The sequence below is a fragment of the Bombina bombina genome, chromosome 5 (assembly GCF_027579735.1).
Source record: "Bombina bombina isolate aBomBom1 chromosome 5, aBomBom1.pri, whole genome shotgun sequence".
NCBI lineage: Eukaryota > Metazoa > Chordata > Amphibia > Anura > Bombinatoridae > Bombina > Bombina bombina.
Window position 1 is genome coordinate 290,006,996 of NC_069503.1, and position 22,447 is coordinate 290,029,442.

Here is a 22,447-nt window from a genome sequence, read left to right on the forward strand (position 1 = left end):
ACTCGGGACTTAAAGGGGCAGTAAACCTACACAATGTAGCTCTGGGAGCGAGCTACATTGAGTTTAATGGCGCGACCGGGCCAGCTGTGACTAGACAGCGTGCAGCGATGCGCTTAGGTAAATAACAGACCCGCTCAGTAGAGCCAGGAGCAGCGTAATACAAAATTCTAAGTTCTTGCTCAAAATTCTTAGAAATACTTTGTTTTATAAACTTGGCGCTAAAATAATAATGTTATATAATTCTGCACATAGTGCAGAATTATATAACATTATTGTGTAGATTTACTACCCCTTTAAATGCAAAGACTCAGGACTTGACTTCTAACTTGCAAACCAATGACTTGGTCCCACCTCTGATCTCTACACTAAAGTTAAAATTAAAGGGACATGAAATCCAAATTTGTTCTTTCATGATTTAGAAAGAGCATGCAATTTAAAAACAAATCCAATTTACATCTATTATCTAATTTGCTTTATTCGCTTGATATCCTTTGTTTAAAAGCATATCTAAATAGGCTCAGTAGCTGCTAGTTGGCGGCTACACATAGATGCCTCCTGTGATTGGCTCACCCATGTGAATTGCTATTTTTTCAACAAAGGATACCTAAAAAATAACAAAATTAGATTATAGAAGTAAATTGGAATGCTGTTTTGAATTTTATTCTCTATCTGAATCATGAAAAAGAAAATGGGTTTTATGTCCCTTTAACCTCACAGTTTACAAGCTACCTGTTTAACCCCTTCACTACTAGGAATAATAGAAGTGTGGTTTACAACTGCAATTAGTGGCATTCTATTTACCAAAAGGCAATGGCAAAAGGCCATGCATGTCTGCTTTTTCTGAACAAAGGGAATACCAGAGAAGCTTTTACAATCATTTGTGCCATGTGACATATTTTGTTCGCTCGCTGTCTATTTGTATTTTCCAAGTACTGAACAGATTGAGTTTGGGCATAATTAATTATCCCTTTAAACGCGTCTGCAATTGTCATTGTTCCCTGTGAGAGCAAACTTATCTCGCGGCGCTACTCGCTAGAAGTAATCTAATCTATTACTGTATTTTTCCTGTATGACAATTAACGCGAGACCTGTAATTTTGCTCCTCTCGAGACTTCACACTTGCGCACGCTCTGTACACCCCCAGGAGCTGGTACTCCGCATGCGCATTACAATCTGTTTATTTTTGTTTTTATTTCGCAAAAGAGGACTTTTACAGGGCATATTATAGGTAATGAGGGTCGGGGTTAAGCGGACGGTGTGTGTGGGAAATTTTTGAGAAGATTTGCACGTGACAGTGACACAGATCCTTTCCAGGGAGATTAGCAAGTGATATGAGAGTTATAGATAAATCGTTGTGTACTTCATGGCCTACGCGTGTCCTGCATGTTCTTTTCTGTGTAACCTGTGTTCTTTGCCACCTGTTCACTTTCTATAGAGCTAAAAGGTAACGTGTAGTGTGTGAACCAGTTCTACGCTTGTTGTATAACGCGCCACACTTATCACACATCTGTGTGTGCTGGGATCACGGTATATATTGTGTACTTATTAGCTGTTCTGGGGTGTCCACCCTTCTCACGAGGGGTCACTTTGTCAGGAGGGCTGGTAAACACATTTAATACATACTATTAATGTTAGTGTGTTTTATTCAGTGGGGACGGTGCAGTTCCCAGTCTGTGCTTAGTAGTGGGAATGGGGTGATGAGAAGTGTTGTACAACAAGGATGGGTGAAATGAGCAGTGCTAGTTGTATAGATAAGACATGAGCAGCAGATACAGATCTCACATGAGCAGTGCTAGTTGTATAGATAAGACATGAGCAGCAGATACAGATCTCACATGAGCAGTGCTAGTTGTATAGATAAGACATGAGCAGCAGATACAGATCTCACATGAGCAGTGCTAGTTGTATAGATAAGACATGAGCAGCAGATACAGATCTCACATGAGCAGTGCTAGTTGTATAGATAAGACATGAGCAGTGCTAGTTGTATAGATAAGACATGAGCAGCAGATACAGATCTCACATGAGCAGTGCTAGTTGTATAGATAAGACATGAGCAGCAGATACAGATCTCACATGAGCAGTGCTAGTTGTATAGATAAGACATGAGCAGCAGATACAGATCTCACATGAGCAGTGCTAGTTGTATAGATAAGACATGAGCAGCAGATACAGATCTCACCTGAGCAGTGCTAGTTGTATAGATAAGACATGAGCAGCAGATACAGATCTCACATGAGCAGTGCTAGTTGTATAGATAAGACATGAGCAGCAGATACAGATCTCACATGAGCAGTGCTAGTTGTATAGATAAGACATGAGCAGCAGATACAGATCTCACATGAGCAGTGCTAGTTGTATAGATAAGACATGAGCAGCAGATACAGATCTCACATGAGCAGTGCTAGTTGTATAGATAAGACATGAGCAGCAGATACAGATCTCACATGAGCAGTGCTAGTGTATAGATAAGACATGAGCAGCAGATACAGATCTCACATGAGCAGTGCTAGTTGTATAGATAAGACATGAGCAGTGCTAGTTGTATAGATAAGACATGAGCAGCAGATACAGATCTCACATGAGCAGTGCTAGTTGTATAGATAAGACATGAGCAGCAGATACAGATCTCACATGAGCAGTGCTAGTTGTATAGATAAGACATGAGCAGTGCTAGTTGTATAGATAAGACATGAGCAGCAGATACAGATCTCACATGAGCAGTGCTAGTTGTATAGATAAGACATGAGCAGCAGATACAGATCTCACATGAGCAGTGCTAGTTGTATAGATAAGACATGAGCAGCAGATACAGATCTCACATGAGCAGTGCTAGTTGTATAGATAAGACATGAGCAGCAGATACAGATCTCACATGAGCAGTGCTAGTTGTATAGATAAGACATGAGCAGTGCTAGTTGTATAGATAAGACATGAGCAGCAGATACAGATCTCACCTGAGCAGTGCTAGTTGTATAGATAAGACATGAGCAGCAGATACAGATCTCACATGAGCAGTGCTAGTTGTATAGATAAGACATGAGCAGCAGATACAGATCTCACCTGAGCAGTGCTAGTTGTATAGATAAGACATGAGCAGCAGATACAGACCTCACATGAGCAGTGCTAGTTGTATAGATAAGACATGAGCAGCAGATACAGATCTCACATGAGCAGTGCTAGTTGTATAGATAAGACATGAGCAGCAGATACAGATCTCACATGAGCAGTGCTAGTTGTATAGATAAGACATGAGCAGTGCTAGTTGTATAGATAAGACATGAGCAGCAGATACAGATCTCACATGAGCAGTGCTAGTTGTATAGATAAGACATGAGCAGCAGATACAGATCTCACATGAGCAGTGCTAGTTGTATAGATAAGACATGAGCAGTGCTAGTTGTATAGATAAGACATGAGCAGCAGATACAGATCTCACATGAGCAGTGCTAGTTGTATAGATAAGACATGAGCAGCAGATACAGATCTCACATGAGCAGTGCTAGTTGTATAGATAAGACATGAGCAGCAGATACAGATCTCACATGAGCAGTGCTAGTTGTATAGATAAGACATGAGCAGCAGATACAGATCTCACATGAGCAGTGCTAGTTGTATAGATAAGACATGAGCAGCAGATTCAGATCTCGCAGAGTGGTGGCAGAAAGTTTGTAAAGTGGAGAATTAGAAACAGACTTAAAAGGACATGAAATCCCGTTTTGTTTCTTTTATGATTAAGATAACATGCAATTTTCGAATGTACTTCTATATAATATGCTTTTTTTTTGGTATCCTTTGTTGAAGGCGCAGCAGTACACTACTGGGAGCTAGCTGATCACATTGGGGGAGCCACTGAGAAGACACATATTTGTGTGTAGCCACCAACCAGCAGCTAACTGTCAGAAGTGTGCATTGCTACTCCTGAGCCTACCTATGTATGCTATTCAACAAAGGACACCAAGAGAACTATGTCAATTAGATAATAAAAGTGAAAAGGAAAGTTGTTTAAAATTGAATGCTGTATCCGAATCATGAAAGAAAAAAAAATGGTGTTTCATATCCCTTTAATATCATGAATAAGTGTAATCTTTTCCATACAGTTCTCTGTTAATCACTGGAGAGGGGACAGTTTATAGGCACACAGTCTGGGCTTTGCAAGGGAAAGTTATAAATAATCTTAAAATGAGCAGCGTGTGACAAGTCACCTGCCTTTTCTTTGTATTGCACAAGTACACATATCTTTGTAGTTACTTGGTGTATTCTATATATTTTTATTAGAGAACTAGATAGCCAGACTATGTTAATGGAATTCTTCGGTTTCCTTTTGCCCACTTGTAGACCATTTAGACCGATACACGTTTGCTGCTTGAAGAGAAGTATTGCACTCATAATATAAAGCTACAAAAAGCGTCTTCCCTGGCTTAGCCATGTACAGTACAGTATTCTGTGAAGGGCTGGATAATATTCAATCAATTCTGTGGCCTATGGACGTTTGGTTGGACTTGTAAGCTTTATGCTGTTTGTAGAACACATGCTCTGTAATTATGAGTTGTGTGTGCTGCATGTTTGTATTTAAACTAGGCTCTGCAATATATATATCTAATTCATTGTGCAGGTGTATGTATGTTATTTAACGTGTTCTCATTTTGCAAATGTGGACTAAGTGTGTGTGATGTAGTTTTGTTTCCTGTGAGATTTCTGTTTACAAAGCTTGTATAGTACCAATGTTACCTATATGTGTGTGTAGCATTCATGTTATTTACCCACTGTTTATTCATTGTTTATCATCATCACTGTATGCTAAATAATATGCATGTTGGGCTCTTTCCAGTACAATCAGCAATGATCTTTACTGGGTGTGAGGAGGGCAGATATCTTAGAATCCTTTATTTTTACAGCATTATTATCCATGCTTCATATGAATGAGTAAGCATACATTTCTACCCTTACATAGAGTAGTGGTGGTGAGAAATATCCTTTGGGCCATATAATAGTGCAGATGCTAAATGTATATTTAGAATTATTACTATAATTTTACATCTTCATACTTTGCAGTGAATCGTTTTCTTAAAGGCACAGTAAGTGTGAAAATTGTTTCCCCATCTATAGTTATTTCAAGGCAAACACTGTGTAATGTATTTACTCTTTAAATCATATTCAGAATCTTTGTTATGTGTAAAATGTACCTCTTATTTTCCCATATAGAAGGCTGCTTTAGCCTCACCCATGCCTGTAGCGTTTTTCCTTCTAATCAACATACTATGTTAAAATAGATAGTAAGTTAGAATCAAAAATAAAATAAATTTTAAGCTTCTGATAAAAGTATAAACAATATAAACTAAGCAGTTGGTTGTCAGATTTATAGGTAATAGGTTTATGTCCGGTATTCCTGTATGGTGCCAGTAGCCTCTGCACACTGCAGGCATCAAATGCTGTTTTTTAATCCGTAGAATCCAACTTTATGGAAGAAAAGCATAATGCCAAGACTATGTTTTTTGTTGTTGTTGTTGGGGGATGATTTATAGGTTTGAGTTGACCATATTTAGTGAAAGAGGAAATTATATGTTATTCTGCACTAACTTTATTTTATACTTTTTTTTTTTTTTTTGTAGATGATTTGTAAACGAAGAGATATCTGAATATTTGTCAAGGTTGGTGATATTATGTTTATTATTATAAAAAAAGAATTGTTACAGGACCATTTTACTGCTAGCAGAGACCAACAAAATCCCTTGCCGGTGCACAACTTTTTACGACTAGCAATATGCCTTTCTCTCTAGGTACCCTACTGCAGGGATTAACACATTCTGGAAGCCAGGTAGCCATGGCTTCTCAAACTTTGCTTCTGGCTCCTAACATTTGCATACATTTCTATATACTAAAACATTTGCCTTGATGCTTAAAAGTGTGTGGTTGGCTCCTCAACATTCTCTCACTGGTTTTCACCTTGCATCTAAAATGTCTAACAGCTACCCCAATTGTCTTATATAAATCTATTAGAATAACAGTGTGTGTTCATACTTCTATGAGATTCCAATAGTTAAGTAAATTGTTATTCATTTTTATGCTCACATGGATGCAAATTTTCATGACCTGCATAATTTTGCCATTTACTTTCTATTTAAAGGGACAGTCTAGTCAAAAATAAACTTTCATGATTCAAATAGGGCATGTAATTTTAAACAACTTTCCAATTTACTTTTATCATCATACTTGTTCGTCTTTGGCATTCTTAGTTGAAAGCGATACCTAGGTAGGCTCATATGATATTTTCTAAGCCCTTGAAGGCCGCCTCTTTTCACATGCTTTTTTATTTGCTTTTCACAACAAGGGAGTGCTAGTTCATGTGAGCCATAAAGATAACATTGTGGTCACGCTTGTGGCAGACACTGCACTAATTGGCTAAAATGCAAGTCAATAGATAATAAATAAAATATTATGTGATCAGGGGGATGTCAGAAGATGCTTAGATACAAGGTAATCACAGAGGTAAAAAGTATATTACTATAACTGTGTTGGTTATGCAAAACTGGGGAATGGGTAATAAAGGGATTATCTATCTTTTTAAACAATAAAAATTCTGGTGTAGACTGTCCCTTTAACAAAAAACTATAATATTTTGGTTCATGCCTATCATACATGCACATAAAACACATTAAAGGGCCATAATAGTAAAAAATGTACACGTTTAATCTATTAGAGGATGCATTTTTAAGATTATCGACCTCAGGCTACTGTGTTTTTAACCACTGCAAAAGAGTTAAACACATAGTAGAACTACCACTCGGGACTGCTGTTCCCAACACTTGGGACCATTAGTACTCTGTGAGTCCCAAGCAGTATTTCTACATACTGACGAGTTTTCATATAATTTTTAAGTGATTTTAAAACGTTTATCTTCTATGTAGATCTTTTGCAATTCATTGCTTAATTGCTGAGGTAAACCATGCATAGATAAAAACAATATTTCTGAGGTCAACATTAGCTTTATTGCATAAAAAGAAAATAACTTCTGTTCTAAAACTGACTTCATTCTTTTGGTATAATTTGTTGAAAAGCATGTCTACGTAGGCTCAGGAGCAGCAATATACTACTGGGAGCTAGCTGTTGATTAGTGGCTGCACACACATATCTCTTGTCATTGACTCACCAGTTCACTAGCTCCCAGTAATCCAGTGCTGCTCTGCACCTAACTCTCACTTTATTATTATCCCTTGTGGGTTTTACTCCAGTCCAATAAAAAAGCCAAATGAACTGCTCTGCACAGATTTGTGTTTTTGTGTGGCTTTTCACATTTGAAGTCATTACAATCCATTAGAAACTATCTTGTCATGTGGTTGTCAAACCTCTCTCCCCTTAACCATCTTTATTTATAATATACTTTTTATTAAAAAAATAACTCATACAGATTTTGTCATGATGTATGCAGTCTTGTACCACAAGGTGATTGGAAAAAAAAATAGAAACAAGAAATGAGTAGTGAAATATAGTGATCATGATATCAAAACACCATCTGTGCTTAAAATGTTTTTTTGTTGCTGTCCCTTCCTTTGCCAGGGATTGACTAATTCAGGGTGTCATTTATGTATTTCTAATTTCACATGCTCTGTCCCTTATAGTAATTCCATCTTATTGACTCATTAAATCAACAGCTTTGATTTCAGGGACTTTATTTATTTTATTTTCTGCTTAAATTGCATAGTTATATTTATATACTTTTTTACCGCTGTGATTACTTTGTATCTAAGACTCTGTAGACTGTCCCCTTATTTCAGTAATTTTACAGACTTGCATTTCAGCCAATCGGTACCCTACCAAAAGTAATTCCACGGACGTGAGCACAATGTGGCACACATGAACTAACTACCAATAGCTGTGAAAAACTGTCAAATATATACAGATAAGAGGCGGCCTTCAAAGGCGTAGAAATTAGCATATGGGCCTACCTAGTTTTAACTTTCAACTAAGAATACCAAGAGAACATAGCAAAGTTGATGATAAAAGTAAATTGGAAAGTTGTTTACAATTACATGCCCTATCTGTATTATGAAAGTTTAATATTTACTAGACTGTCCCTTTAAGTGTAACCAACCTGTGTTCACTGTGTTTATTCTTGTAAGGACAAAAACTATAAGGGAATTTAAGAATTCCTGACATATACATAAGGACTTCATGAAAATGAATTAACCTTACATTTCAGAAGGAAATATGGGCAGACTCAATGGAATTACAGATATCTGTACATAGAAACTGATGTGTTAATGCAAGTTTTATTGATGTTTATGCAGATGCCGCTTGGATTAAAACCTACATGCAGCGTATGCAAAACCAACTCCTCTTCCATGTGGAAAAAGGGAAGTCAAGGAGAGATCCTCTGCAATAACTGCACAGGGAAAGCTGGTGGTGGGGGAGGAAGCCATAGTGGCTGTACAGTTGGTGGCAGTTCCTATAGTGGAGTAAGTTTTGCCAGCACCTCCTCTTCTCAGCAGAGCAATGGTGGAAGCAGTAAGCAAGTAAGTGGTGTTACAGACTGACTTTATTTATATGTAGTGTTTGTATTTATTTTGTGATTGTTACTATTGAGTAAAATGGACATGATTCAGAAAGAGCAGTACATTTTTTAGTATTTCTTTTTTTTCAAAACCAGCTTTATTGAAATAAAAAAGATACATTACAAGTGATGCATAAAAGTGCAAATTATATATAAATAAGTACAATGTTAAATGCTGGTGATTTTGAAAAACCAAAGTGTAAAAATGCAGGAAAATAATATATTGTGTATATAGAATGTATCATTAACATAGGTTTGTGTATATGTATGTATGTATGTATGTATGTATGTATGTATGTGTGTGTATATATATAAATACTGCAAAAGTGCATACACTGTGCAATATCACTTAAATGTCATATGATCAAAATTGTATCACCTCTCAATAATTGCATTTTTTTCTAAGTTGACATGTAGAGTATTTTGTCTTATGAACAATCAAAAATAAATACTTTAGAAAGACTATATGGAAAATACAGGTCCCAAAGTAGAAACTCAATGCAACAAAAGTGAATACACCTGTGATCACTGACACACAAGTTAGATCACTGAAACAAAATTGAGTACACCTGTGATTTTCAATTGGCCTAATTGCATGAACATGGTTATAAAATGACATGTGAACACCATAACTTTCTTAATTTGGACCTATGGGCTGTGTCTATCTGCATCGTGGCTCCACATGGAAAAGAATTGCCGGAGGAATGGAAAAATCTAATTGTGAGACTTTACAAAGATGGGAAAGGATACCGGAAGATCAGTGACCAACTAAAACTCAGATTAAACACAGTTGCAGCAGTAATCAGGAGGTATAGAACGAGCCATAGTAAAAACTAATCATAGCCGCAGTGGGCGTCGTCCTAAAATGTCGCCACGGGCAGTGCGCTACTTACACAATCGAGCTCTGGAAAACAGACTGCAAGTGCTTCAGACTTTGCTCAGTATTATCAATGTAAATTGGAGTTTCTGTGACAGCTCAGACAGTGGGAAGGACATTGCATAATAACAACCTCTATGGACAGAGTCCAAGAAAAAAACCTTACTTGCTCTTTGACACAAAATTGCAAGACAGCAGGAAAAGAAGCCTGATGAAAACTTGGAGCACATTCTTTGGTCAGATGAGACAAAGATAAATTTGTTTGGTGTGAACCTGGCCAGGATTATTACAGTGAAAGCGTAGTCCCAGCAGTGAAGCATGGAGGTGGGAGTGTAATAATATGGGGCTGCATGAGTGCAAAGGTATTGGGGAGATGACATTTTATAGATGGCACCTTGAATGCCTGTGGATATACCAAAATAGTGACTGACAAGATGACTCCCAGTCTCCAGAAGCTTGGGGGAAGAGGAATATTCCAGCATGATGATGATTCAAAGCTCACTGCCAAAATCAGAAAAAGAGTTTCTAAAGAAGAAAAAAGTGAAAACTATGACATGGAGAAGTCCTTTGGGGTGTTTTAAAGAGAAAGGTAGAGCAACACAACCCACCCTGCAAAGAACAGCTGAAAAAATGTCTCTGAAGAATGGCAAAACATCTCTCCTGAAATTTGTGCAACACTGATATCCTCCATGCCGAGGAGGTTGATTTTGTCATCAAAAATAAAGGTGGAGATATGAAGTATTGAAAAAATAAAAGATAAGAATATCAGTAATGAAATGTGTATTGACTTCTGTTGCATTGAGTTCCTACTGTGTGGCCGGTAATATAGTAAATCTAAACTGTTGGTTTTTAATTTTACATAAGAGCAAATGCCCTACTTTAAAAAAAATAAAAAAATAATAATAATATATATATATATATATATATATATATATATATATGTAAGCTGATTTGGTGTATGCACTCTCACCATCTAACTGCAACCACCAGGGTGCTATAATAGTCCTTGAAAAGAGTTTGAAATTAAAAACTCACTGGTCTTCGGACATCTGTGACAAGAAAAACTTTATTTGTGACGTTTCGGGACCGAACACATTCCCTTCCTCTGACAAACAACATATGTACAAACCAAACTTATATAGGCCTGTGAAACCCTCCCCCTGATCATAACCAATCCAGGCTGTCAGTGTGCAAAAGCGTGTTCAACTATTGTTAAAGGGACACTAAACCCAAATTTTTTCTTTCGTGATTCATATAGATCATGCAATTTTAAGCAACTTTCTAAATTACTCCTATTATCAAATTTTCTTCATTCTCTTGGTATCTTTATTTGAAAAAGCAAGAATGTAAGTTTAGATGCCGGCCCATTTTTGGTGAACAACCTGGTTTGTTCTTGATGATTGGTGGATAAATTCAGCCACCAATAAAAAAGTGCTGTCCAGAGTCCTGAACCAAAAATTGGCTGACTCCTTAGCTTAGATGCCTTCTTTTACAAATAAAGATAGCAAGAGAACAAAGAAAAATTGATTATTATTATTATTCTTTATTTAAAAAGTGCCAACAGATTCCACAGCGCTGTTCATAGGTAACCAAGATAAAAGGACAGTACAATATGAGACACCAGACAAAATTTAACAAACAAATACAGGGGGAATTGGGAGCCCTGTTCCCGTGGGAACTTACAATCTAAATGGGTAGGAGGGTGAGAAACAGGAGGTGGGGACTGCAAAGGTGGGAATGATGTTAGTGTGAAGTTAGATGAGGGCAACTATTAGGCCAGTGGAATTCATTAGTTACTGATTTGGTGATAGGCTTCCCTGAACAAGAAGGTCTTTAGGGAGCGTTTAAAGGAGGAGAGGTTGGGGGAATGTCTGACAGCTCGAGGAAGTGTGTTCCAGAGGGTTGGTGCCGCATGAGAGAAGTCCTGTAGTCTAGCATGAGAGGAGGTGATGGTACAAGAGGCAAGGAGTAGATCGTTGTTGGATCTTAAGGGACGGGCTGGAGTATATTTGTTGATGAGTGAGGACAGGTATGGGGGGGCTGCATTGGTAAGGGTTTTGTAGGTCAGAGTGAGAATTTTGAATTTAATTCTGCTGTGAATGGGGAGCCAGTGAAGGGACTCACAGAGGGGTGCGGCGGATACAGAGTGTCGGGAGAGGTGGATTAGCCTAGCCGAGGCATTTAGGATGGATTGAAGGCGGAGAGAGGAAGGCCAGTTAGTAGGTTGTTACAGTAGTCAAGCCGGGAAATTACTAGTGAATGGATAATAGGAGTAAATTGGAAAGTTGCTTAAAATTGCATGCTCTATCTGAATCACAAAAGAAAAAAATTGGGTTCAGTGTCCCTTTAATCATGAATTAAAAAAAAATACCTTCAGGTTCTCATAGTGAATGAATGTGATACAATGTATGTGATATAATACAGTGGTATTCAGCACCCTGGTCAAAATCGGCTAGAGATAACGTAAGCAAAAAATATCAGACCTAAATAAACTATATCCAGCTACCCCATGTCTCCACTTGTTGGAGCTCCCAATTGTCACACCCTCCAACTCAGCCAGTCAAGTGCAGATGACGAGTACCGGCATGGCTATCACAACAAACCAACTCATGGGTTAATCCTCAGTACACCCACAAGTCTACGTAACGGCTACACTTTACCTTATCACGGAAGCCATGTCAACTCATTTACGAGGTATGCGCTATTCAATATAATAACTACCACCTTACGTCAGGGTGACTTATTTCGTCCCTGGATATCTAGACTAGTCCAGCATGAAAACAAATCACGTCATATATATTTATGCCAACAACCTTCCAATTTACTTTTATTATCAAATTTGCTTAATTCTATTATTATCCTTTGCTGACGGAACAACATTGCACTACTGGCAGCAAGATGAACACATCTAGTAAGCCAATCACAAGAGACAAATGTGTGCAGGCACCAATCAGCAGCTAGCTTTCACTAGTGAAGGATATGTGTGTATTCTTTCTCAACAAGGGATACCAAGAGAACGAGGCACATTTGAAAATAGAAGTGAATTTAAAAGTGTCTTAAAATTACATACTCTATCTGAATCATGCAAGTTAATTTTTGACTTTTCTATCCCTTTAAGGACTTTGTAAGAGGCCCCTATGTAGTTTGTGTCAGGATAAATGTATCCATTATTTGATGTTTACGGTAGTGGGATTGTTCTAAACCAAGAGCATTACCTTATATTTATAGAGTGAAGGTTACAAACCATATTGAATCCATGTTAACCCACCTTAAAAAGTAGCAAGGTGGGGATAACAGTTTAGAATGATATATTTCTTACCTGCAGCACATGTATGAACCAATATGCATTTCCCTTCCACATCCATATGGGCACGGTGGTGGTTGGATAGAGGGTCCTTATGTTTCTGAGGATAAGGATATCAGTAAAAAAAGAAATCCTAATTTGACAAAATGAAGCTGCAATATTCTTTGCAAACACTTCTCGAGTATGAAGCTGCCATTTCATGCAGCTTCCAATACGTATTTAATGTCTTTTTAACGATTACTAGATTTTTAGCTATGATGATCTCCATTTCATTTCACTTACCTTGTTTCTCTCTCAGTCAAAACAGGAAATCCACAGAAGATCTGCCCGACTGAGGAACACAAAATACAAGTCTGCTCCAGCTGTTGAAAAGAAAGTTTCTACCAAGGGAAAGGGCAGAAGGCACATATTTAAACTGAAAAATGTAAGATCCTTCTAGATGACTTGAGTTTTATTTATATACAGTTTTTTCGGGATTGTTGTAGTAACTTCTGCTAATGGTACATGCAGATGTCCAACAGCCACAGCTTATTGTAGCGCCCCCTACTGTTATAACAATCTGTTATCATCCTGATGGAGACTGGCTATAACCCTAGCTACCAATCAGTTAAAAGTGGCACTGATTTTAGAATTTTGTAAATGTTTTTTTGTTTTTCTGCGCAGCCAATAAAGGCTCCCCCTTCTTCAATTTCATCAAGCCAATCAGGAAGGGTGATGTTGGCCATACATATGCAATGCTTTTAATGAAGTAGAACATATAAGCCCTTTCATTGAAATTCGTGTTGGTTAGAGTAATGCTTGCAAGCAAATAATTGTACTACAGTATAACAAGCCAATATTTGAAACAGTTGAGATGATGTTTAAATCCACTGTGTGTGGGGAAAGTACATTAAAGGGAATGGCTTGGTCTGTTTCATACAACAATCACCCAAGCTATAAACCTACCATATAAATATATTTTAATTAACAAGTACATCATTAAAAGACAATGCAATAACACCTACTGAATTTCAAATAAGCAGTAGATTTTTTTTCTTCTGACAAATTTATTTTTTCTCCCATTATCCGGCCCACTGGATCATGTGACAGACATCAGCCAATCACAAACTAGTATATGTATACCATGTGAGCTTGTGCACATGCTCAGTAGGATATTGTTTCCCAGCGTGAATATAAAAAGACTGTGCAAAATGTCATAGTGGAATGACATTGGAAAGTGTCTGCATGCTCTATCTGAATCATAAACGTTTATTTTGACTTGAGTTTAAATATAGAGTTTGTCTTTTTTTAATTTTAATGTGGCACATTAAATATTACCCAGACTTAAAATTCCTTATTGTGTAAAGGCTGAGACTCTACTTCAGATATTAGATATAACAATTATAAAATAAATTATTCTCTGGGCCCCTATTGGCTATCAAAATGCTAAGTAATGACATCTTTTGTTATGCAGTTAAATCAGTAATAAAGGTAGTTGTGTGACCACAATTAACATTAATATGTTCTTTTATGTGAGATAGGATTATTGGTATTGCAAACGGTGATACTAGGGGATTGATATATATATATTCTTATGAGGAAATGTCAGTTTGCACACAAGGTTTTTGTTCTGCAATTCATTATGTAGTTATTGGTTTTAAAACCCCAATAAGATACTTATTATCTTGTATATTTGTATATAACAGGTTAAAAAACATTTTCTTCTTGTTTTTAGCCCATTAAAGCACCAGAGGCTGTTTCTACCATTATAACTTCTGAGTCTTTGTTCTATAAGGTATGTGTGAGTAACATTTGTTTGTATCTATCATGTTCTATCCTATCTCATACTGTGCAGCCAGCATGTGTTTAAATTACAAAGCTTTAGTAGTACCAAGAAATTCAACACAAATACTATGGTTATCTTTAGGGGTTGGCCTGTGCTGAAAACCCACAATGCATGTGAAATGTTAAATAATGTTCTCAATGTAACTCTTAAAGTATTAGTAGTTAATCAAAATAGATACCCGAGTGTCATGGATTTATTTCTTGCTTCTACACAGACAGTAATATATGTATCAATAAAAATATATGTTGTGTGTACAATAACAAGAATATAATATAATGACATTATTATTATTATTTATATAGCACTTTTGTCATAAAAAACAGAAGTAATTTAGATATCCAGATAACCAGAAAGGAGGTTATAGCAAAGTAGGAATGTATCCAAGGATAATCTGTTTATTGTGTGTTTTCAGATGCCCAGGGTAAGAATACGTATAATTACAATTAGTTATATATTTAATATGTCCAAACATAGCATCTTTGGTTTTATGTAGTAGCGAGTTACAGCCTTTTGAAAGGGACAAGAAACCCACATTTTTCTTTATGATTTTAGATAGAGAATGCAATAAAAAAACAAAAAACTTTCCAATTAACGTCAATTATCAAATTTGCTTTGTTCTTGTATTATTCTTTGTTGAAGAGAAATCTATATAGGTAGCGTGCACATGCCTGAAGCACTACAGGAAATAGTGCTGCCATCTAGTGCTCTTGCCGATGTATAACATAGTTGCAAAACTGCTGCCTTATAGTGCTGCAGACGCGTGTACACGCCTGAACTTAGTCCTGCTTTTCAACAAAGGATAACAAGAAAATAAAGTAAATTTGATAATAGAAGTAAATTAGAAAGTTGTTTAAAATTGTATCAGAATCATAAAAGAAAAATGTTGGGTTTTATGTCCCTTGAAGCTGTAATACATGAAAGTTTGTCCCCTTAAAGATAAATCATTTAAAGGACCAGTAAACACAGTAGATTTGCATAATCAACAAATGCAAGATAACAAGACAATGCAATAGCATTTACTCTGAATTTCAAATAAGTTGTAGATTTTTTTCTAACAAATTTCAAAGTTATGTATATTTCCACTCCCCCTGTACCATGTGATAGCAATCAGCCAATCACAAATGCATATACGTATAGTCTGTGAATTCTTGCACATGCTCAGTAGGAGCTGGTGACTCCAAAAAGTGTAAATATAAAAGACTCTGCACATTTTTTTTAATGGAAGTAAATTGGAAAGTTGTTTAAAATTACATGCTGTATCTAAATCATAAAAATTGTATTTTACCTGAGTGTCCCTTTAATAATCTAATAATACAGTTGTTTAAATAATAATATGATCCTATGTATCGCTCATCACCCATCTTAAACAGGGCTTTTTACTTGCTGACTGTGACACCCTCAGTTCTGGCTCTGTCACATTACAGAGTTTCCTGAAATCCCCACTTTTTAACCAAAATACTTTTATATGACTGACTTTCATAAAGCCCACATCTGTTCTGTAGGAAAGTGCTCTTTCAATGTAACATATATAGACTGACAACGAACTGTTGCAGTGCTGTGAATACCAGGACTACAATATTGTGTCACTAGCAGCATTGGTTCTTGCCTGTAAGGTAAAGGAAACGCAGTATACTTGCAGTACATTGTTTAGATATTTTAGCAGTGTTCTTTATGTGTTCTTTACATCTGTGATAATAAGGTAGGCTTGTGATGTTAGTTACCAAATAAACTGCTTGATCCAATGCAGAGTGCCTGAGAAATAGTGGTTTACACTTAGGCTGTGGGCATTTACCTATGTATTTAACTCCTTTAGGCTCACACTAATTAGAGCAAGTAAGTTTTGCATGTGCTCTCTAGAATCCCTCTTCAGCATGGCATACAAACCTGGTACAAAAAGAGTGCAATAAAAGATACTTAAATGCACAAACCTACAAATGTAGATATGTTTATATAGTAAGGTAGATAAACCAATATTATTAAGAAGCAAAATGTCAAAAACATGAGGTAAATATTATAGCGTTTGAGTAACAAAATAAGTAAAAGAGAAGGGGAATTAAAAGGGAGGGTGAAAAAAAGGAAAGCAGAGAGGAGCGAGAGGACAAACTTCTTCAGACAGTGTAACATATAAGAACAATAAAAAGGAACATGTTTGGCCATAATAAAAGATAAAAAAGGGGAGCATGCCGGGCCCTGCAGGTTAATATTAGTGGATCAGGTAAATGTGTATGACATAGCACTCGTGTAATATGAATAGAATGGTTTTACAAAAGTGTGAGATGAAAAAAACTACAGCCACACCACCACTTAGCAAGAGGGGTAAAAAACCCTGAAGCTGTCCCAATAAAATTCAGTCATTTGATCCAATTTGCCTAACTTGCTATATTGTCGTTGTGTGAGATATAAGGTTGTGCCCCTCATGGAATGGTGATTTGTCATCTAGGTATTAGCTTTAATCTGATGGTAAAAAGGGAGTGTCTATACTGGCAGGGTATTTTAGGAACTAAGCTTATTAAGATAAATCAAACAAAAAACAATGTGTTAGTGCAAAAAGGATATGTCCATAAAAGTAAATTGGAGACTAAATCCCAACTCCAAATGTGCATAAGTGATCCCAGGGACTACTTCTCAGTGGAAATGAATGCTGCAGTAAACTCCAAGGGTTAACCTCAAATAAAGCAGATCAATGGTGAAGTCATGTGACACTACAGGGTTAATTCACATGTAAGTTGTATACTCACACACTGCAGAGCTTCACATCAAGCTCTAGATATAAAAGCAATGGGAGACTCCAGCAGGAGCAGATAGAAGTGAACTCAGATGAGTGTTAAAACAATTTATTAAAACGTGTGTTAAAATCACAGGGGTTTACAGAGAACAATTTGTTCAATAGTGTAGTAAGGAGCACCGGCAGCGAGATTAGTAAAATCAGTAGTCCTTTATTAACACCTTAGCGTCATTTTTAAAAATTTCCATAAGTTTGGCACAAACAATGGTCAGATAACAGCAACTGAAATGTTTCGGCTCCAAAGCCGTCCTCATAAGAACAACCACAGCTAGAACATCTGTATATTACACAGACTGTATATTGTAAACAATGTCTGTGATTACGGTTTGCAGTTTAGAAGGTTGGTCTGCGCCCACAAAGTCTGTGTAATATACAATGTTCCAGCTGTAGTTATTCTCTGTAAACCCCTGTGATTTTAACACACGTTTTAATAAATTGTTTTAACACTCATCTGAGTTCACTTCTATCTGCTCCTGCTGGAGTCTCCCATTGCTTTTATATCTAGAGCTTGATGTGAAGCTCTGCAGTGTGTGAGTATACAACTTACATGTGAATTAACCCTGTAGTCTCACAGGACTTCACCATTGAGGTTAACCCTTGGAGTTCGACTGCAGCATTCATTTCCACTGAGAAGTAGTCCCTGGGATCACTTATGCACATTTGGAGTTGGGATTTAGTTTCCAATTGACTTTTTTGGACATATCCTTTTTGCACACATTGTTTTTTGTTTGTGTTTTAACAGGTTAATAATTTCCTTTTTGTGTATTCATAAATATATATAGTTTTCAATAATTTGCTCGACATTTGACTTTTTTTCCCTCCAGTAAGATTGCACTTTGTACAATCCCACTAGATAAGTAGTATTCCGACACCCCCTCACCTCCAACATTTGTCTGATACCAATGGATATATGATATCTAATCTGTAAGGCTTTATATAACCTCGGGTTATTATTTTATAGATAGTTTTCATTGTTAAAGGGACAGTCTACACCAGAATTTTTATTGTTTTAAAAGATAGATAATCCCTTTATTACCCATTCCCCAGTTTTGCATAACCAACACAGTTATATTAATATACTTTTAACCTCTGTGATTATCTTGGTTCTAAGCCTCTGCAAACTGCCCCTTTATTTCAGTTCTTTTGACAGACTTGCAGTTTAGCCAATCAGTGCATGCTCCCAGATAACTTCACGTGCACAAGCACAGTGTATCTATATGAAATACATGAACTAACACCCTCTAGTGGTGAAAAACTGTTAAAATGCATTCTGAAAAGAGGTGGCCTTCAAGCTCTAAGTAATTAGCATATGAACCTCCTAGGTTTAGCTTTCAACTAAGAATACCAAGAGAACAAAGCAAAATTGGTGATAAAAGTAAATTGGAAAATTGTTTAAAATGACATGCTCTATCTGAATCATGAAAGTTTATTTTGGCCTAGACTGTCCCTTTAAAACAGACAAAGATGATGTCTTGCATGCTTTGAAAATCTACTGCCCTGAGTTAGTGTTAGGTTGCGATCTCTGTGCCATGTATCAGTGTAGGAGGGAAGGGAGTTATAAATACCATCTAAGAGTAGAGATTTACATCAATTTCAAGAGTCTGGTCAAGTCTTTTTTTAGAATGGATGAGTTTGAATAAGATGTCTTTAGGTTTCACCTTGACAACTGGTTAAATTACTTTCAACTGTCTGTTGCATTATCTTATTAACCTCTTTAATGGAGGGGCCAGTCAGGAGTGATTGAATAGGGATATTAGGGGCCTATTGCTAAGTAGAGGTCGTAAAGGGGTAGATGGATAAAGTAAAGGATTATTTTGTAGCTGGGTCAATGGAGAAGGAAAAAGTACCAGTTGGCTTTTTAGTTATCTTTTCCCAGACCTTAAAGGGACATAAAACCCAATATATTCTTTCATGATTCAGTTAAAGCATGTAATTTTAAACAACTTTCCATTTTACTTTTATTATCACATTTTCTTTGTTCTCTTGGTATCTCTTATAGAAAAGCAGGAAAGCAAGCTCAAGAGCGTGCACACGTCCGCAGCCCTATATGGCAGCAATTTTCCAAGAATGTTATACATTTGTAAGAGCACTAGATGACAGCACTTTTTCCTGCTATGGAGTAATTCCAGACATGTGCACGGTACCTACCTAGGTATCTCTTCAAAAAAGAATACCATGAGAACAAAGCAAATTTGAAAATAGTAGTACATTTAAACATTTTTAAAAATTGTATATCCTGTCTGAATCACAAAATAATGTTATGTTTTCATGTCCCTTTAAGTGTTTCTCTCATTAGTGGGTTAGAGGAGATGTTGGGGATAAACCTTTTTGTTTTTTTATTCCCGCAGGGTCTGTATTATCAGCTTGGTGATGTGGTTTCAGTCATGGATGAGGAAGATGGTAAATCATATTACGCCCAGATAAGAGGTTTTGTTCAGGATCAATACTGTGAAAAAAGTGCTGCTCTTACCTGGCTTATCCCTACGCTATCCAGTCCTGAAGACCGATTTGATCCAGCAACTTATATCATAGGTGTGTTTTATTACAGACATAGTTAAGGAATTTAACCCCTGTATCTTCATATTTCTAATGAAAATGAATTGCTTAATGCAGATGATTATATCTTTATAACATTGTGATTATAGTATTTATATTGTTTACACAGTATAAGCAAGCGTTAATATGTAACAATACTGAGGCTGCTGAGATTTGTATTTAATAAAAGCAAAACCATTTTCATCTGTGTATTAATTTTCTCTTTCTTATATAGTTAATAGACATCTATTTAATTAAGCATCTAGAGATGCCTGATGAAACAGCTAGCACAGCCGAGAAACGCGTTGCAATCTGTTGGTAACTTTTGTTTTTAAACACTTTGGGTAATGGGAACCCATTGGTTTTATACAGTTGGTTTTAATAAAAGTTTGCTGAACTTTATGGAAGCCTGAGTTTTATTGGACCTTTTCTGGGCACCTCTTGAGGATCAGTTCGCTGGGAAACTGTGATATCTCAGCTTGCGTCACTTAGCACATTGGTGCTGCTCATTTTGTGAGTATATTTTCTCTCTCACGATTTGCTATTGTTGGTTACACTCGCAGTATTATACTAGGAGGTGCCCTCTTTTTTGTAATCTTCATTCACAGATATCCGGATTATTGAAAGTCTGCAGTTTCTTTAGGATAAGTGTACCATTGGGATTTGAAAACAGATTTAATCAGCCATAAGATTTGTTTAATAATTGAGTCTTTGTTTGGGATACTGGGAAATACTTTATTTTGGTTGTCCCATGTTACCTTAATTGTATGGTCACTGTGTCTTCTTGTTGCTGAGAAGACATAAATGCCAAGACCATTTTAACTGCTTTCTCCATTTCATTATTTGCCTTATATGACCAAGGCATGTGTGTGCTATCAAGTCATAGGGTTCTGGAGAGATTTCTGTGTTCCTATCATAATGCATTTAAATGCACCAGAACATGAACTTGATATGTGTCTATGAAGTATGTACTTTTTTTTCCCTCTCTGGTGAGCTTCTGATTTACAAATCCAAAGCAGCATCATGTATGCTTTTAGTCATGATTTTAGACATTAATGTGTCACTTTTTTGTCTCCATTATTACTCATTGAACTATAATTTAAATCCTTATTTGTTAATGAAAAAATATTCAAAATAATTAAATCGTATCCTTGCAAAATGTATGTTGGCACTATTTTATTTCTTTTAGCTGTATTCCTCTTCTCTATCAAATGACAGTATCATCCTATCACGTAAAACAATGTCAATGTGCCTTTTTATATTTTCTTCTCTAGGGCCTGATGAGGATCTTCCAAGGAAGATGGAGTGCCTGGAATTTGTGTGTCATGCACCTTCTGAATATTTCAAGTCTCGATCTTGTCCTTTTCCAACACTTCCTACCAGACCAGAGAGAGGATTTATTTGGACTCATATTGGACCAACTCCTGCAATCAATATCAAAGATTCTATTGCCAATCACTTATAGCCTTTACTGGACTGATATTTATGTATGTTTTGCAACATCAGGTGACCTGGCTCAAGAAGAACAGTGATACCAGCCTATAGAGACATTAGTGTTCAGCAGAACAAACATTCTCAGTGTCCCTTTCTCACTGCATAATTTTACATTTCTTCTTTTTAGTATGAACAGCAATCTGTAAATATGTATAATATGTGAATTTTTGACCTATCTAAAATAAATGCCACAACCATGCAATGTTGATATTTAGTTTATGCTAAAAGAGATAATTTATATAAAAGTCGTCCTTGAACTCTTTGGAATTTGTATGTCTTTTTATCAAGTTAAAAGATAAAGTAACACTCACAGGCTTTATTACAATTCCAGAATTCAATTTACTTTCATTAATGCACACAGACATTGTACTCAAATTGTTGTCACCTATATTAAAGAACAGAATGTAAGTGAATGCTGTTTAACTTTAAGGTGAAACTAATACACCTATGTCAGTGGTGTACTTCCCACTTATCAGCCAATAAGCATCATTAGTAAGTACATATCAGCCAAAGAAGATTAGTAGGAGGTATATGTCTGCTAAATATATCCCAGTGAAAGAGTAGTAGGATTAAGTACACAACTGATACTGCTGTATTGACTTCTGTTTCAACTTAACCATCTTTAACTTCACAATATTTCAGAAAAATGCATACTTAAAGGGACAGTCAAGTCCAAAAAAACTTTCATGATTTAAATAGGGCATGTAATTTTAAACAACTTTACAATTTACTTTTATCACCAATTTTGCTTTGTTCTTTTGGTATTCTTAGTTTAAAGCTAAACCTAAGTGGTTCATATGCTAATTTCTTAGACCTTGAAGGCCGCCTCTAACCTGAAAGCATTTTGATGGTTTTCACCACTAGAGGGCGTTAGTTCATGTGTTTCATATAGATGACATTGAGCTCATGCATGTAAAGCTCCTAGGAGTGAGCACTGATTGGCTAAAATGCAAGTCTGTCAAAATAACTGAAATAAGGGGGCAGTTTGCAGAAGCTTAGATACAAGATAATTACAGAGGTAAAACATAAAAAGGTAAAACCTTTTTAAACTACAAAAATTCTGGTGTTCACTGTCC

General features: G+C 36.4%; 1 protein-coding gene across 3 annotated transcripts; it reads left to right on the forward strand.

Moving 5' to 3' along the window:
- The first annotated feature begins 1,128 nt into the window (after window positions 1–1,128).
- GATAD1 (GATA zinc finger domain containing 1) lies at window positions 1,129–21,633 on the forward strand. Of its 3 annotated transcripts, XM_053714033.1 has the most exons (8): window positions 1,159–1,228; window positions 5,613–5,651; window positions 5,781–5,818; window positions 8,289–8,513; window positions 13,031–13,156; window positions 14,447–14,506; window positions 19,691–19,874; window positions 21,152–21,633. In XM_053714033.1, the coding sequence occupies exons 4-8, from the start codon at window positions 8,289–8,291 to the stop codon at window positions 21,340–21,342; spliced, it is 786 nt and encodes a 261-aa protein (XP_053570008.1). In that variant the 5' UTR covers window positions 1,159–1,228; window positions 5,613–5,651; window positions 5,781–5,818; the 3' UTR covers window positions 21,343–21,633. The 3 variants fall into 3 exon arrangements, with proteins under 3 accessions (XP_053570006.1, XP_053570008.1, XP_053570007.1); XM_053714031.1 differs by lacking the exon at window positions 5,781–5,818 and having other exon boundaries at window positions 1,129–1,228; XM_053714032.1 differs by lacking the exons at window positions 1,159–1,228; window positions 5,781–5,818 and adding an exon at window positions 4,424–4,504.
- Window positions 21,634–22,447: the final 814 nt, after the last annotated feature.

Excerpts from the sequence above, each read along its gene's own strand:
- GATAD1 (XM_053714031.1), top strand. The coding sequence starts at position 8,289 with ATGCCGCTTGGATTAAAACCTACATGCAGCGTATGCAAAACCAACTCC. Across the intron at positions 8,514-13,030 it reads ATGGTGGAAGCAGTAAGCAA|TCAAAACAGGAAATCCACAG; the intron begins GTAAGTGGTGTT and ends TTTCTCTCTCAG. Across the intron at positions 13,157-14,446 it reads ACATATTTAAACTGAAAAAT|CCCATTAAAGCACCAGAGGC; the intron begins GTAAGATCCTTC and ends TCTTGTTTTTAG.